This window comes from Opisthocomus hoazin, chromosome 15 (genome assembly GCF_030867145.1).
Source record: "Opisthocomus hoazin isolate bOpiHoa1 chromosome 15, bOpiHoa1.hap1, whole genome shotgun sequence".
Lineage (NCBI taxonomy): Eukaryota > Metazoa > Chordata > Aves > Opisthocomiformes > Opisthocomidae > Opisthocomus > Opisthocomus hoazin.
This window is the reverse complement of record NC_134428.1, coordinates 12,190,113-12,206,689: the sequence shown is the minus strand read 5'-3', so window position 1 is coordinate 12,206,689 and position 16,577 is coordinate 12,190,113. Positions and strand designations below refer to the sequence as shown.

The following is a 16,577-nucleotide window of genomic DNA, read 5'->3' as shown; positions in this document are numbered from 1 at the left end:
TTCACTACTGTTGTAAGCCCAAGCTTCTCCAAGGCAGAACAGGGGAGAAAAGTTTGAACATGAATTTTCATATCAAATCAACTCCCTGTATGTGTGTCTTGGTTATTAAAGGAGGGAAAGAAATAGCCAAATCCTGAAAATCTAACGTGGAATCTGTTCTTTGGAGGCCAAGCCAAGAAAGAAAGAAAGAAATGTATATTGTCACAGTTTACTTTGCTAGGTAGAAAAGAGTTGAGTCTGATAAAGTATGCATGCAGGTGGCACACCTATAAGTCCCATAACAGTTAGTGGGTACAATTTAAACAAGGAGTTCGTACCTGCAGTCCTCTAAAAGGATGAAATGAATTATTTGGAAAACTGAAGATGCAAGGTATCTACTGGGCCACAGTAAAGAGGCTTTAGGCTGTAAACCTAGGGCATCATGACATCTGTCTCTTGAAGTATTGCAGTTCCTTCTAAGAACCAGTCCCTGGGTGTGAGATACAGTGATTTACTAGGCAGCTGTAGACTGGTGGATTCTATTCACAGCTTTAGTATGAGAGGGTGATGGCAGTGAACTGTCAAAATGAAGGCTTGTGTGCTATTTCCAGCTTTATGAAAAATTACCGTGTGAAAGCTTTGTTATGCGATTTGTAAAATGCTATGTGTGATGGTTGAGTGCTTTCTCAGATGATGAAAATTATTAGAAATGAGGGCTGTAAAGGGCACATAAATATAAGCAGCTGTGGTATAATAGGTAAGATTTCACCTCGAATCCTCTGGACTTCCCATTCAATACGTGTTTCCTAAACTAAAGTGTATTTCAGTGGATTTTTCACTTCCTCTCCTTAGCCTGGGAGACTGATTCAGCTGGAAAGCAGCATGCAGAAGAACTTCTGGTATGAAAAGGGTATTTCCTTTCTTTGCTCCCGAGCTGAGTAAAGATAAAAACAGAAATAGTTATTTCTCCGTACTTGGTACTCATACAAACATTCCCTCCTACTTAATCTTCATGCTGTTTGGAAATGAACTGAGCACCTCCTCTAGTCTAGGACAATACCCAAGGTTTTCAAGTCAAGAAATGTTTGTGTAGTAAAAAAAAAATAAAACCAATCTTCCTGAAAATTACTTGCTTTTGGGATATTGCATGTGTAACTTACTGTAATTAAATAAAAAATTGTTTACGGATGGAGAAAATATGAAAACTTATGAATATCAGGTCACTGATAATATACAGGCTTTGCAGAAAACTGAATGTTTTTAAGTTCTTCTCGTATACAAACCTGTAATGGGAATTTTAACTATAAATATTGCATATATATTTTTAATAGAAATCTTAATAATGAAAATTAAATATTTGCATACAAGACTAAGTTAACCTCAAATGATCATGTATACATCAGTCAGTATAAAATCCAAAGATTAGAAAACTGACTCACATTACCTTCAGACTAAATGAAATCTTTTGTTAATCTAATGAATCTGTTTTGGTTCAGTCTATTAATCAGCAAGCTTTAATCATAGTGCCAGTTACAAGTTCATCTTGTTATATTTTAAAGGTATTATTCCTTCCTTAACCAGTAGTTAGTGAAAGACTCAGTGCAATAAATGCTACTTGTGATGAACGTTAAATTACATTTAACTTATTTCAGGTCAAGATGCAGTGATAATTGTTGCTGCATGATTGAATTGCTGTGTGACTGGGATCATGCATACAACACCAGATGGTGCTAATGGGGGAGGCTGAAGGGGCAGCGCTCCTGCATCATCTGAATAGGTGTGCCTGAATTATTTAGTTTCATCTTCAGAGATTGTGTGAGAGGTGCATACCTCTATGATGTGGACAAGGCTCAGTTCTTTCTGCCTAGGATGGGTACCTCTGCTTTATTCATATGCCTTTAGGTTACACACAGCACTGCTTGGTAGATGAGTTTGCATGATCCTGGAAAAGTCCAGGTGCCACCTGCCACAAAGATAAATAGAACTGGTGAAATACAGGCTTTCTGTAAATGCACCAGAGCTCTTGAGAGAGCAGCAGGTTATGTGATTTCTGAAAGGCTAGCTTCAGCCAGTGCTGAGCAATCAGGCCTGATCTAGCAGTGCATTCAGGTGCCTGATGACTCCTAACTGGCTCCTCAAATCACCTTGGTGACATATGCTGACTTGAAAGCCAAGTCTCTCCATTCTATTGATGTGTATATGTATCGCTGCAGGCTCAGGAATCATAGAATCATTTAAGTTGGAAAAGACCTTTAAGATCATAGAGTCCAACGTAAACATAACACTGCCCAGTCCACCACTAAACCATGACCCAAGTGCCACATCTACATGTCTTTGAAATACCTCCAGGGACGGTGACTCAGCCACTTCCCTGGGCAGCCTGTTCCAATTCGTGACAACCCTTTCAGCAAAGAAAGGAGGCTTCAGTTTGCTGAGATCTAGTGAGATGCAGAAATTGAAGGGTCTCTTCAATACTTTTTTTTCCTTCCCCCCCCTCAAATCCTCACCTCTCCCATCCCCATCAATGTCAGCTATGATGCTCTGAATTGCACACTGTGGGTTGCAACTGGTATCTGCTGGGTTAGGCTTTCATTTGCCAAAGGATGTCATGCTATAGAGGAATGAAATAAATACAACAAAGTTATTTTAATTATTTCGGCCTCTGAAGTGAGTACAAGTGGTTTGGATCTGTTTTATTTTATGTAATGTCATGTCATGCAATCTTATGTTATTTTAAACAAGGCTAAGGTTGTCCATGTGTTGCTGGATGGTCAGAGCATCTCCCCACCGGAGGGCTTTCTTATCCGCAAGGGACCAGGCAACTGCCATTTTGACTTTGCCCAAGAAATTCTCTTTCTTGACTATCTGCAGCCTCAGCTGATTAATAAAGTACAAAGGAGGTAAAGTAGAATGTTTTTGTTACCTGAACCACAGAATTTCTCTTAACTGTTCAGTATTATTTCATCTTCTCTGTTGAAGCCAATTGTTTGAGGCACCTGGATGAAAAAATGACGCATTTACAGCAAAATGTTTCAATGTATTTTAACTATATGCTGTTAACCAGATTTTACTGAGATCAGGAGGCAATCTAGTCTATAGTCACTGGTGGGGGGCTTGGGAGGTGGTGGTTTTGGAGGCTTAGTTCTGTGGTTTTGTTCTCCTCTTTTCTGAATGAGCCAAGGGTACATTGACTATTTTGTCTTGTATTTTTTGGCAGAACTGGTTCACAGAGAATGGAACAAGCTAGTATGGACTATGAAGCACCGTTAATGCCATGTGGTTGTATCCTTCTCTGTCATTTTCTTACTTCTCATATAGAGTATTTTAGAGTTATGTATTATGGCTATGCATCCTGAGCTTTTAGAATCCAACAATTTCTGGTGCTTTAAGAAATTAACAAGACACCAAGAATACACGAAAGGTTTCCATTAAGTATGAATTAACAATAAATAAATAGAACATAATATATGAACGTGTGACCTGTTTTCAGATACTCTGGTAGCTTTTTCTCCTGCCTTTCATAATCCGTCCAACCTGGAGCTAGAGGTCCATTAGCACAGTATCCAGCCAGCCTATCAAAGCTAGAAGTAGTCTTCGTATTTTTGCATATCTGTGAATGTTTGTCTCGTTTTATATCTTTATTGAGGTTGACGAGAACTGTGTAATATTTTTGCGATTTATGTTTGTGGCTTTTTAAGCTCAAGTTTTCCTAGATAAGCACAGCCTTTTGTGATAATGCTTAACTGTCATGCCACCCATCTATTTGGTGGGGCTTTTAAATCCATTAGGCTGTTCTAACGAAGTATGGAGACAGTGAGTTCTCAGCAATGCTAAGTTCCTGCCAGTTTCATGAAAATCAGTGTCTGGGTAGAGGAAAGAGATACAAATGAGTTCTCCATTAGCGAAATGAACAGCACAGACTCCATCATTACATTTTCTGCCATTCACTTTAGGGGCATGTTTACTGACCAATTATCACCCGTATAATTCAAAACCACACAAAAGCATATTCAGGAAACATAGGAAGGGAGTAAAGACTCCGATTAGGAGGTGTCATGTTAATAAGTTGCAGTGTACAAGAAGGTGAGACACACACTAAAAAAATTCAGTAGTTCTTCATCTGATGGAAGTACATGTATGAACATGTATATATGTAAATGTATATTGACAGACCTTTGCCCAGTTGTGCCACCTGCAGATGTTAATTTGTGTGTGTATTATCAGTGATAGAAAAGGCAGACTTCTTGTCTTAAAAGAAAATCATGTATTCAAAGAAGTTTAAGACATAGTGAAGTCAGAAGTGAAAAACAGTTTGTGGTTTTTTTTGTGGTGGTTTTTGTTTGGTTTTTTTTGTCACTCTCCCAAACTGCAAATGAGAGTGTCTGACATCGAGATGTGGGCTGCACGATAATTTTTGAAACTGCAAATTAAGTAGTCTGTGACAACAAAGTATCAGTATCAAAATTTTCCTTAACAGCATTTTGCTTTTTAGTTGTCTTCCAGTTTCAGCTTCTGACAAGTTGGGGTGACCCATACTACATTGGTTTGAATGGACTTGAGCTGTTCAATGAACACGGAGACCAAATCTTACTAACTGAAAACAGTATCCTTCTACCGAGCGAGCGCCTCTGTCCCTTTCAGATACACAGTTTGTTCCCTGGCACATTATCGTATGGCGTCACTTGCTACTTCTTCCAAATTGCCAGTTCATCCCATGTGATTACTGTGCTTATATTTATCTATATTTGTGTGATGATACTTGTTTCCATATGTTTTAATGTATTCTGTATACTTTCAGAGCATTTCTTCTCTGAATGGGATGCACCAACAAAGCAGGACAGGGTTAGAGAAGGGAAGGCTGAAGCGTGATATGGTATTTTTTGCTGTCAACATTTATTTGTTCTATGGTATGGAAGGACCAGAAAGTTTGATGAGCTATAAATTCAGAAGAAAAGGTTGAGCTCAGTTCTCTGTTATGGAATCTTTCCTTGTGCCACAAGAAAGAAATTTTTCATAACTCTTCTTCTGGAACTTTAGGCTATTCTAGACACCTGATGCAGTTGTGAAGAAAAGGGCTGAGATTTTGAATTTGATTCAGTGTTCCCTGGGTAACCAACAGAGGGAATGAGGGGCATGTTTGAGAGATTCGTAGTGATCAAGGTCACACTTCAGTGCTCTGTATCAGCTAAAGTCTCTTAAAGAGTGAAAGCTTCATACCCCAACATGTAATTCACATAGTTCAGTCACATGGAAGAAAGTTTCTTAGCCGACTAGAAAGGACAAAAAGCATGGATGCTGCTTGAATTGTGTGTCTGTAAGGATCTTTATTGGCTAATAAAGAGAGGATACAATGAAAAGGGTAATAAAGGCTTTTTCCTGATTCATATTTGTATCTTGTATGCTACATGATGAACTTGAAACATCTGTAATGGAGAAGCAGCATTTTAAAATTGAAAAGTGGTAACAAATTGGTTTTAAGAACAGGGGATCTTTAAATTACCTTTTGAACGGTATGTCTTTGCAGTACAATACAATGCCAGGTAGAGATACCTCAGCTTGTTTGAATGATCGCCTGTTTCTGCCTGTGCCGTAGTGTTGCTTGGATATGTTAGGATCCCAAAAGGAGCGTATTTGTCTTTAGTGCAGTACTAAATGTGATAATTCAGTACTGACTCTGGAGCAAGCTTTTCTTAAACAGTTGAGACATTGTTGCATTATTCCTTAAATTATTTATCAATGCCTACAGACTCAGGCCTGTTAGAAAGCAGGACAAGGGGAAATGAATGTCCTTCAAACGTGATTGCTAGGGATCTATAATTCTGAAGACAGTGCCATCCCTCCGTATTTCTTTGCGCGTCTTTAACATACGTACGTTTTTAGCATAAATGTTCTCTTACAGAGAAAATCTGGATACCTTGAAAGCCTGTTCAACAGAAGGTTTACTCTTTTGCTTTCAAAAGAACTGAAAGAAGGCCTTATGAGACAGTTACTGATTTCCATCACAAACTTTGAGCAACTTGAGCGAAACGTGGTCAGACTGATGACTACCTGCTGCAAGGATTCTTTTCCTGAGATAGGTTTCATATAAGGAGTTTCCACAAGTTCATGCCAAAAAAATGGAGCTTTGTCACAAAAAAGCTGGGAAATGCCTATTCCTGATAAGGGAACTTTATTGATGAAGTCATAAATATGTATTTGAAAATAAATTAAATGTAGGTAGTTAATTTATTCCCATTTTAAAAACAACCTTGAAAGACAGAATCTATAAGGGTTGTAGTGGTGAATACTCACTCATGGAATCTAGAAGAGCAAGCATGAGCTTTTAAATATGGTGTTTCTGAAATGTACTTTTTGGTTATTTACACTTAAAGTTTTTTTCAGATATTGCCGCTTTTCCAGATAGCGTGAACATTTTAGAAGATGTATCTGGAGACATCCGAACTCCAGACAAACTAATTGACAGAGTAAATGACACAACCGATGGCAGACATATGTGGCTTGCACCAGTTCTTCCTGGTTTGGTACGTTTTCTGTTTTCATTCCATTTTGATGATGTGCATAAATGTAGCTAGAAGCATAAAAGAAAGGGTAGATCTGATATTAGTGAATTATGCTAAATCACTGCCTTTTAGAAGAAGCTCTTTTTATTCTAGGATCTCTTCACTGCACAGATAGCAGCAGTATAGATTTCCCAGGTTTGTAATCTCCTTCTGTCTCCATGGTGCAACAGCAGAAGAATTTCCACTGCTAGCGTAGATGTTTTTTTCTGTTATTACAATAAAGATACTGACAAAGGAGTTTAATATGCATGTTTTGGGCAATAAATGCCTTTCAGACGGGAGCAGAGTGGGATCTTAAATTTGGTTTTACAAAAAGCAATGCATGTTGTTCCAGCAGTGAGATATTTTTCAATCTCATTATCTGTGTTGAATTCAGATTCATGGAGATGACTGACTTAGTATTCCATGTCCTAAGGTCCCAAGTGATTCAGCCCTTTTAGAAGTCCCATGTTTAAAATATGGGGCATCAAATATCTACACAGGAAAGCAGATAAACTTAGATCTGAGTTCTGACTTTGTTTTGGGAGAGGATATTTTTTATGGGCCTATTATGGACATCATTAAGATGTGTTTCTTAGAAAAGGATGTATTTCAAAAGTAACAAAATCTAAACCTGAGGTGTGATATGTTGTAGATTACTGGAAAAACCCTTACTAGATATTTTATAGTTATTAATTAGAATACTAAAAACAAAGAATTAAGTCAATTTTGAAAATAGTCTGTATATCGTTATATGTTGTAATGCAGTGGGTATAATTAAGATAAAGCTTTCAATTATACTTGGGAATACTGACCACTTGCATTTCTTAGGAAAGCGGAAGGTCTGTGTAATGCTTGAGGCTCCTACTGTGTAGATTCTGCATCTTGAATCCTGGTAATTAATTTGATGAGATGCTCAGATATCCATCATAACATCATGAATGATTGATTTGACAGCCATCTGAGTTTGCTCAAGTCCTTATAAAAGACATGCTTGCAGAGGCTGTTTCATTTTGGCAAAAGGAAATTAACAGTACCTGGAGTTCTAGCACAGACGTGTACGCTGTTGGTGGTGTTATGTCTGACACCAAAGTACTGTAGAAGAACATAAGATATCACTATTAAAAGGGTAAATTGATAAAGTGTGATATGCAGAAGGGAAGAGCAAGCAATTTAGTGGCTCTTTCTGTCCTTACACTGTAGCAAATTACACCTTTTCAAGATCCACATAGTACTTTTCTCTCTTCCATCCTCTATGGGATGGTTGTACAGCCAGGAACTGCAAATGGCTTAAGCAATTAACCTATTCATGATCATCTTCTGTAGTTGGGGCGCTGAACCAAAGCTTGTGTGTACTTATATCCTCATTGCTAGGCTGCTTTGAAACGTGCCAGTTGCCTAGAAAGCTGAATTAACTCTTCACTATATTGGAAAGTTCAAAAGCTTTAAGGAGGTTATGTATTACAGCCTTTCTTTTCCTTTCTAAATACATTTTCCTTTCTAATTCTAAAAGTGTTTTTGTCTTTTGCAAATCTATTCGTAATGTAAGGACAATTTGAATTCTTTGTTCCCCTGTTACTAATTGTCATTTTATTTATTTGCTTGAATGTATTTTCCATCAAATTTATCATTTGCTGTGAGACTAACAATGTCTGTTGGAGGCTATGCCCAAATTGTCTTCTGGAAAACCACAGATACAAACATTTCTATTGATCACATCTACCTTTCTTTCTTCAGTAAAAAAATTGCATAATGATTTATTACAACTAACAATATCTTCTCCAGTGCATCAAAGGATGCTAGGGAGGAAGCTTAAGATATGCTGGCCCGAAGTTAATACAATAGCTCATAAAAGGAATTAGCATAGAATTAACTGTAATAGGCAAGATTGGTTTCCTACAGCCTAATCTTTGGTCTTAACATATTGACATTAATGTCACCGAAAGTGAGATAAGCAATACCTCAAGCGATAATTGTTTAGCAAGCATCTGGAGAATTGTCTCTACGTTCCCATTAGTGTGCCTAACAAAAAAGTTGCAAAATTTCTGCAAGAGTTTTCAAAGATAGAGGAGAAATTTTAGTCTTGCAAATAGAAAGGTGGATTCCATTCATATTTGGTAGAAAGAAATGGAATAGAATAGAAATAGATTAGAATAGAAATTAGAATAGTATGGAAGATACCAGCTTGTCTTATCCTGTCTGTATTTGGTGGATGAAGTTCTTATTGCAGGTGTCTCGCCACCCCTCCTCCAGTAGACTACCAATCCAGGGTGACAAGCTCAGGTGTAGATGTCGTCTTCTGATGAGTTATATGTACATTTGAGAGGGCAGCTCTGGGGCAGAGACGGCGTCTGTGAATTATCAACAGCGATGGTAGCTGAACTCAAATCCTTAGCATCAGTTATCTGTCCTCTAGCTGCATCTCTTTAAATATGGAACTCTTTTGATGGAATGTGCATGAGAATTTAATTTCTTTGGGGAATTTGTGCTGTTAAATATAAATTTATTCTCTTTTACAGGTGAATAGGGTATATGTAATTTTTGATGTCCCTACTACTGTGTCAATGATCAAGTTATGGAATTATGCCAAAACGCCTCAGAGAGGTGTGAAAGAATTCGGTGTAAGTAATATTTTGTATGCATTTTGTATGTTCTGGTGAGTCAGCTTGCTTGATTTCTGTACTTATTTTCACAGTTTACTGAAGTGTGATTCCATAAAATCTCAAAGGATGGGATTCGTCTCATTTAACTCTGCATTTTGTATTAAAATGACTAATCTATGCCAGTCATCTGTCCTCCCTTTCTTGTCCAGGGAAAAAAAACACTTTACCTGATTTTTTTCTTAGATAATTGTCTTAAGACAGGGTAATGCTTTCCTTTTTCTACTGACTATAGAGCAGGCCTGGAAGACTAGTTTAAACTACAAATCCAAGTTTTCGACAGCTGAAGTGAGCTGAGATTCATTAATTGCTAGATTTAAGAGTGATTCACTCCAGTTCATAGAATGGCAATTATGTTAAAACATGAAATACGTTTTTAATTACCTACTTGAAAGCTGCATTAGAAACATCAGCAAGAAGACAAAAACTTTGGGGGAAAAAAATCAAAACCCAGCAGTGAATAAAGAGAAATGGAAGCTTTAAGGAAGAAAAGCTAAACTAATGACCAGATTTGTGAAACAAACACGGCAAGATAATTTCTGGGTAATTGATGGAGACAACGGCTGAAATCAATGCTTGATTTCTGGATGTTTTGTTTGTTTCTTTCTTAAATATCTTTAGCTTCTGGTGGACGACTTGCTTGTCTACAATGGGATTCTGGATATGGTGAACCATGTAGTATCAGGCATCCTACCAACCTGTGAGCCAGTGGTCCTGTACCATACCATTCTTTTCACAGATGATGAGAAGATTTGCCATCAGGAGAAGAGAACTGTTATTAGGTATGTGAGTGGATCTTGGTTGGAAGAAAGAATCTTGTTTTCAGAAAATGTTTTTATGTGACTAATGTCAGCAACAATGTATATTGCTATAGAAAATTCCCTTCCAAAGCATACTCAGCCTCATTTAATGAGAAATAACCAATAGTTTTTTAGATACTAGGACTAAATTACCCACTTAATTTGTAAGCATTTTTTAGCGCTTACTCGGATTCATGATTCATATTTACATATGTTTTTATGGAAGTCTATAGTAATAAGCACAAAAGAAGTAAGTTAGGCTTCCTTAGAGAAAAATGATATATCCCAATGATACTACACAGAGGGAAAAAAAAAAATAGGAAGTTAATGAAAAAGAACCAAACATCAAAACTAAAGAAAGTCCTTTGATTTGGCACAGGTACTAATTAAGGAACCAGAATTCTACTATTTTATAAGCGTTCTAAAATAGTGAACTACTTAAATGAAAAATGAATTTCATTCAGAGGAATAGCACTTTGAAACCACTAACTTGGCAATCTTGCAGAAAATACGATGAAATGCAGTGAAAAATGCTCTTGTATTTAGGAGGTCAGGATTAATAGGGTCTGAAAAACAGTCCCTAGCAAGGAAAATAAAGATTGAAAGAATAATTTATTTTAAATGAGATTGAAAAGTGAAAAATCGAAAGCTTATAGAAATAAACACTTTCTTACACATTGCACAGCTAACAAATAGAAAGTCTTGCACATACATCAGTTGGAAAAAGGCGACAGTTTTGCATTCAAAAATGGCACATGATTCGTTCAGAAGAATATTCAAATATTTAGGAATAAGTGGAAGGAACATAAGCTGTTCTGATTAAGAACAGAAGTTCATATTTGCCTACAGAGTTTGTTTTCCTGTGTTTCTCTAAAGCATTGGCCGTTGGCCACTGGTGCTGTCAGATGTTGAAAGAAATTATTATTGTTTTGATGTATTGTATTACGCTCATGTTTTTTTACAAGTGGCTGTGTTGTCATGGTAAAATTTGGAGGTAACCGGTTTTTCAAGTGAAAAAGTTACTGAAATGAAAATGTCTTGAGGAAATGCAAGTTTTGAGAAAGTTATCAGTGGGATATAAAAAGGAGGAGGAGAAATGAACCTTTAGTTTCTTCAGCTTAACATCTTTCTATGAGTAAAGTTGTTTGCTTGGAAGCACAGAAGCACCAGCTGTAATCATAGATCTTTTTGACATAAATTCCTTTGCACATATTTCTAAGACATGCATCCTGTGATTTAGTTTTAAGAGGGGTGTACTTTTGGGGTCATGCAAACTGCATGATCTGTTTTCCGATCAAGAACATGCTGAGTCTCTTTCTCTCTCCTGCAAGAAAGCAGGAGCTTTCTTGGTCGTCTTAGCCTGTGTTGCGAACCTCTCTTCCTTTTTTTCACCTACTACCCTACTAAAATATGGGGTACTTCAGCAATAGAAGACAAATCCCTTACGAAGTGCTGGATAACGTCTCTCCATCTTAAAAGTGCTCTTGAGCGTTTATATATTGTTACTTCTGATTTTGGCCTATTGTCTTTCACATGTCATTGTTCAATATTTTATGAAATCTGAGCTGGAGTCTGATATTATCATCAATAGCGTAACTTCTGATTTACTTCAGTATTGGTTCACCTGTTTCATTCTGACAGTTTGAGAGACATTACATTTTTCTCCAAAAACAGAAGCCTATTTTATGCAGTATTTGTAGAGAAAAGAAAAATACACTTCTCTTTTTCCAAAGGTATGGATGTTTTGTTTATGTCTGTGTGAAAGGGAGACGTCTTTAGTAATGTTTTCTTCAACTTTCAATTCAGGTCACATTTTTTTCTGTAATTTGTTTAGTTTAATTTAACTGTGAAGTTATTACTTCTTTCCCAAAAAGAAATTGTTAAAATTTTGCAGCACCCTGCGAACAAAACTTGTCACAGTAAATGAATTTTGGTTAGTTCAGAAAATTTTCAAATAATGCTTTATCAACATTACAAAACAATGTTAAGTTCCATATTGGGATTTTTATACCCTCTTTGTACAGCATTGATTTAAAAACTCACTTTAGTTAATGTGGTTCAAGCTGTGTAGGCAGGCAAGAAAACTGTAGAGCAAATTTGATGCCTATGTTTGAATGTGTGCCTGAATGAATGCCACTAATTAAAATCAGCAAGAAATCCTTCAGGTGGATGTAGACAGAATGCCTTTCCTTTCTAGAGAGTCTCATACATTGTGGCTGTGCTTCATAGCTTTGTTTAGCCTCCAGGACCTAAATAACTTATTTGGTAACCTTTTCCGTGTCTCTCGTGACTTTTCACAACGTTGATTATTTTGGCTCTTGTACTGATTTTAATCTTTACAGCAATCATGTGGGAGATCAGGATGTACGAATGATGAATGAGAACGAGATTGTCACAAGCAGCAAAAAGAAGCAGGCTGTGGCTGATCCAGGTTAGTTCTGTCTTCTACTGTTGTCGTCTTTGCTCTACTTTTCTGCCACAGGAAGGCAAATCAGGAATGTCATACTCCGGTGGGTTTTTATACTATATCTAAATGTGAAAGTGGATGATAGAAATTGAAGATGTGTGTGGTGTGTAGTCATGGCTTATACCAACACATATGCAGAAGTTGTCAGGAAAGAAACTGGCTGAAGATCAACTGGAAACTGGTGTTAATTGCGCAGGTTCCTAGATAACTTTTGGAATAATAGGCTCATTGCATCCTCGCTGGCCTTCTAAGCAGATTAAGAGATGATGCATATCTGTCTCAGAATTAGCTGCTCGTTGCTCCTCAAACAAATCCAAAATCACAGTAAGTGTAACAAGGGGGAGAACATGTTGACTTTATTCCTCCTACTGTCTTTCTGGTTGGTCTTTTCTCTTACAAAGTGATAATTAAAAAGACAACCTCTTTTTTTTTTTCCCCGAGGAGAAAGAGTAGATTGTATTTGTAGTCTGAAGAGTCCCAGTCATTCATTGTAAATTACTCAGATAGCTCCCTAAATACATTACAAATTCTCAGCCAAGCTGGTATATTCATGATCGGTTTTCTCTCCTGAGCATGACACTTTCTCCAATTAGTTCCTCTGGAAAGTGTTACAGAAATTATTTGATGGCTTTTAATAACACTTCTGTAGGAGAAGGATTTGAAAATGCTGTTGCCTGTACAAATACATCTTCAGAGTTATAAGTGTATTAGCACTAGCTGCGTCTAAAGTATTGTGAGCATCTCTGCCTGTTGTAATGACACCCTGGGTTCCAGTGCAGACATCCTCTATGTCCAGTAAAGAGTAACTGTCATTGCTGTGACCATCACACCTATTGCCCAAGCATTAAGGACACAGGATGCCTCTGAAGTCATCAGTTGAGGATTGCCTATTGCCGTCTGCCCCATGTCTCCTCTGTAGTACTTACTGGTACCAGCTGCAGTGGTTGACAGCATATATTTGTAGAATGATTTGGGTTGGAGGAGACCTCAGGAGGTCCCCTCCTGAGGGAGGGTCCAACCTCCTACTGAGAACAGTGTTAACATTGAATTCAGACCAGATTCCACAGGCAAGCGACTCCATGGGACTGTGAAAAAATTGGCAGTGCTCACTGTCAATGTAAGAAACGTTACAGAGAGGAGTAGCTTAGCGTTCATTCTGGGATGGAAGGAGAAATGGGTATGTTTCTTCCTAATTTTAGTCTGTGGCTTCACTGTTAATACAGGCAGTGTCTTAAAACAGCACTTAATTTTTTCTTACAGCTTTGCGTCCAAAAACCTGCATATGTGAAAAAGGACAGCAGAGGAGGAAAAGATAACAAGGGATTGTGACTGGAAAGTCCTGAATGCATCTAGCCCTGAATCACTGCAATCTAGATCTCCAGGATATGTATCATCCAAATGGAAGATTTTCCGTGTCTGCCGCTGCTGAACCACCTCCTGTCTTATGGAAGGAAGTTTTGTTCGCTACAGGAAATTTTCTTCATTAATGAAATTTCAAGCATGAATTCAGTTTTCTGGGTTTTTTAATTGTCATTATCTGTCTGATTTTTCTCTCGTCTCTCTTGATTGAAAATCCAGGGAGGAAGGAAGATGGAGTGAGAGAGAACCTTATTGCTAACTGACAGCTGTTCCTGCTGAGTACCAAGAACTTGGGTGAAGCAGGGTGGTTATAACAAGAGGCCTTTCAGAGTATTTCTCATAATTCCTAAATCTTAGCTGGATGATCATGAAGCTCCTCAGTAGAAGGAAGTGTCTGCTTTGTTTCTGATGCCTGTAAATAGTTCTTTGGGAAATTCATTTACTAGAGGAAATATTCTTTACCTCTGTTTCTGGGCTGACACTGTATATTTTGATGCCATGGCTCTCTCTGGGGCCTGACACTGTGTCTGAAATCTGGAGAGGTTCCACTGGGTACGGAGAAGTGTGATGAATGCTTTTAGAAAGTGGAGATCAGGAAGTAGGTTTATCAAGATTTAATAAGTAAATTTCAGCTGTCACTTCTCTCGTCTTTTGCAGTGAAATAATTATTTCTTTCATTATTTCACTAACATGTAAAGAGCAAAAACAGATCTTTTGCCTGAAGTGCCATTGACAGGCGCTCTACACGTTCTTCAGAGTTCTTCTGCTGCAGAGCTATGCTCTTTTCTCCTGTTTCGCTTGAATTTGGTTATATAAACAAGGAGGCCATACCTCTGTGCTGCACCAACCAGATCTGTTGCCAGCAACATATATTCCCTTTTGAGAAATGGTAAATGCATTTTAACTAGCCAAAGGTAAGGAGTGAACTGCAGTTTCAAACACAAAATACCCTGCATATGTAGTCATTTAAACAAAACTCTAACCAAATAATTACGCTGCAGGATTTGTAGCTATGCAAATGTACTGTTCACTGAAAATTTGTCAGTTGATTTACACCTGTAAATCTCTTCCATAGTAGATTCTTCCTTTCTTATTTAGAACTCACTCATTGTTTCCAGAGAGAACTGAACACTCTGAAGTCAGCATATGCTTTTAGACATGAAACAGAGATATTCTATTGCAGTTCCTGGTATAGAATCAAAATGTGCTGCTTCTCTTTCTGTGCTAAGTCAGGAGTGCAGTATCTTGTATGTTTGCTTATAAAAAGCATACTTACTAACTGTCGTTGGCTAAGCTGGAAAGACACAAGACAGCAATGCTTTTCCTAGACTTGATGGAGCAAGAAAATGTATTTTGTACTAAATACAACACTTTCCTTCTAAATGTAAAATAGTGTTTGTGAGTATATGGTACTTTGTTTAAAGGCTCTTCCCAAACTGTGCTGATGAAAGAACCTTGTGGTGTTCTGCGAACTGTCTCCTCTAGTGCATTTACCAGTGTAGCTCTACCAAGAACCAAGTTTTAATTTTTGCTCCAGATCTGATAACCATGGCATGCAACTCCAAAACAAAAAAAGAGGAGGAGCTGAAAGGAGGGTTATTGGTAGGGCTAAGAACAGATATATGCATTTGGAAGAGGAGACGCTACAGCAAGGTTTTTAAGACTTAAGGCACAGTCACAGGTTTGTCATGTAGGCAATCTCTAGATGAGATGAGGCCTGTCACATTGTCTGTTCTTCTGAGAAAATTGCATTGAATGTGAAGAGAAATGAAATCCATTGTGTTTCCTGGCACAGAATAACATCCTTCTTACTAATCAGAAAAGGTATGAGGAGGAGAGGACTTTCTATGCTCATCTCTTTGTACCTGTCTAGAGCATCTGAAGTCCAGTGTGATGGACTAACGATTTTTCAACCCTAATCCTTTGATGTAACACCAGGTTTTGTAAATTATGGCAAAATACTTGGTCAAGCTCAAATGGGTCACAGTTCTCTCCAGTGTCTGTTTCTCTGCCACGAACTCTTCCTCACCAGTCAGTTGGTAACTGCAGCCTGCTTTCACACCTTTTGCCTCAGGAAGCCTGTATCCAGTGCAGCTGGTCTGGCTCAGAGCATTGGCTTCTACTTTCTGCCAGCCTCTTCTAGCAGCTCCTTTTACCCATTCAGGAGATTCCTAAAATCACCACACTGTGGAAAGACCATGAAAGTCTTCAAAATATTTCAAAAAAAATGGTGAAGCTGTGGAACATCCTCCCCTGCAGTGTCTCTGTCTGAAAGAAGGGTTTGCCAGCCTGCGGTCTGCTCTGGGATGACATACACCACGAAGGCAAGGCCTAATGAAGTCCTTGGTTCTAGTCCATTGTATATAGAAAGTAGCATAATGTTTAGAAAATACTTCATTATTCTCTGTGGGGTAGGAGATGTCAGCATTTGCCCTTCTAACTGGAGCTGAGATGTAATGACCCTTTATATAACCAAAGATAATTAGGTGTCCTAGTCAGCCCTACATACTCAAAGATAGATACTTGACTCATTTCCACAATGAATTGGGGGAGGGAAGTTTTATTCAATTTTTCACCTTAACTACCTAGTCACCAGTACACTCATGTCAGACTAGTATTTACAGGAGGAAAAAGAGGAAGAGTAAACATGCAATCAAGAAAATCCCCACAGAGCATTGCAGTCGATGTCAGGCACAGTTTCAGCAAGAATGTGCATGGTAACACAGCATTCGACATTGTCAAAAGCATGACAAAGGAAAAGGAAGGATTAATA

General features: G+C 37.9%; 1 protein-coding gene across 2 annotated transcripts in view; it reads left to right on the top strand.

Moving 5' to 3' along the window:
- KATNIP (katanin interacting protein) overlaps positions 1-15,849 on the top strand; it is a 59,560-nt gene extending 43,711 nt beyond the window's left edge. For both annotated transcript variants that reach the window (XM_075436290.1, XM_075436289.1), the window contains exons 19-26: positions 2,722-2,879; positions 3,197-3,261; positions 4,472-4,582; positions 6,361-6,500; positions 9,038-9,139; positions 9,800-9,960; positions 12,321-12,409; positions 13,706-15,849. In XM_075436290.1, coding sequence (XP_075292405.1) covers positions 2,722-2,879; positions 3,197-3,261; positions 4,472-4,582; positions 6,361-6,500; positions 9,038-9,139; positions 9,800-9,960; positions 12,321-12,409; positions 13,706-13,761 — 882 coding nt within the window. In that variant the 3' untranslated portion in view covers positions 13,762-15,849. The remainder of the gene's footprint in view (positions 1-2,721; positions 2,880-3,196; positions 3,262-4,471; positions 4,583-6,360; positions 6,501-9,037; positions 9,140-9,799; positions 9,961-12,320; positions 12,410-13,705) is intronic.
- Positions 15,850-16,577: the final 728 nt, after the last annotated feature.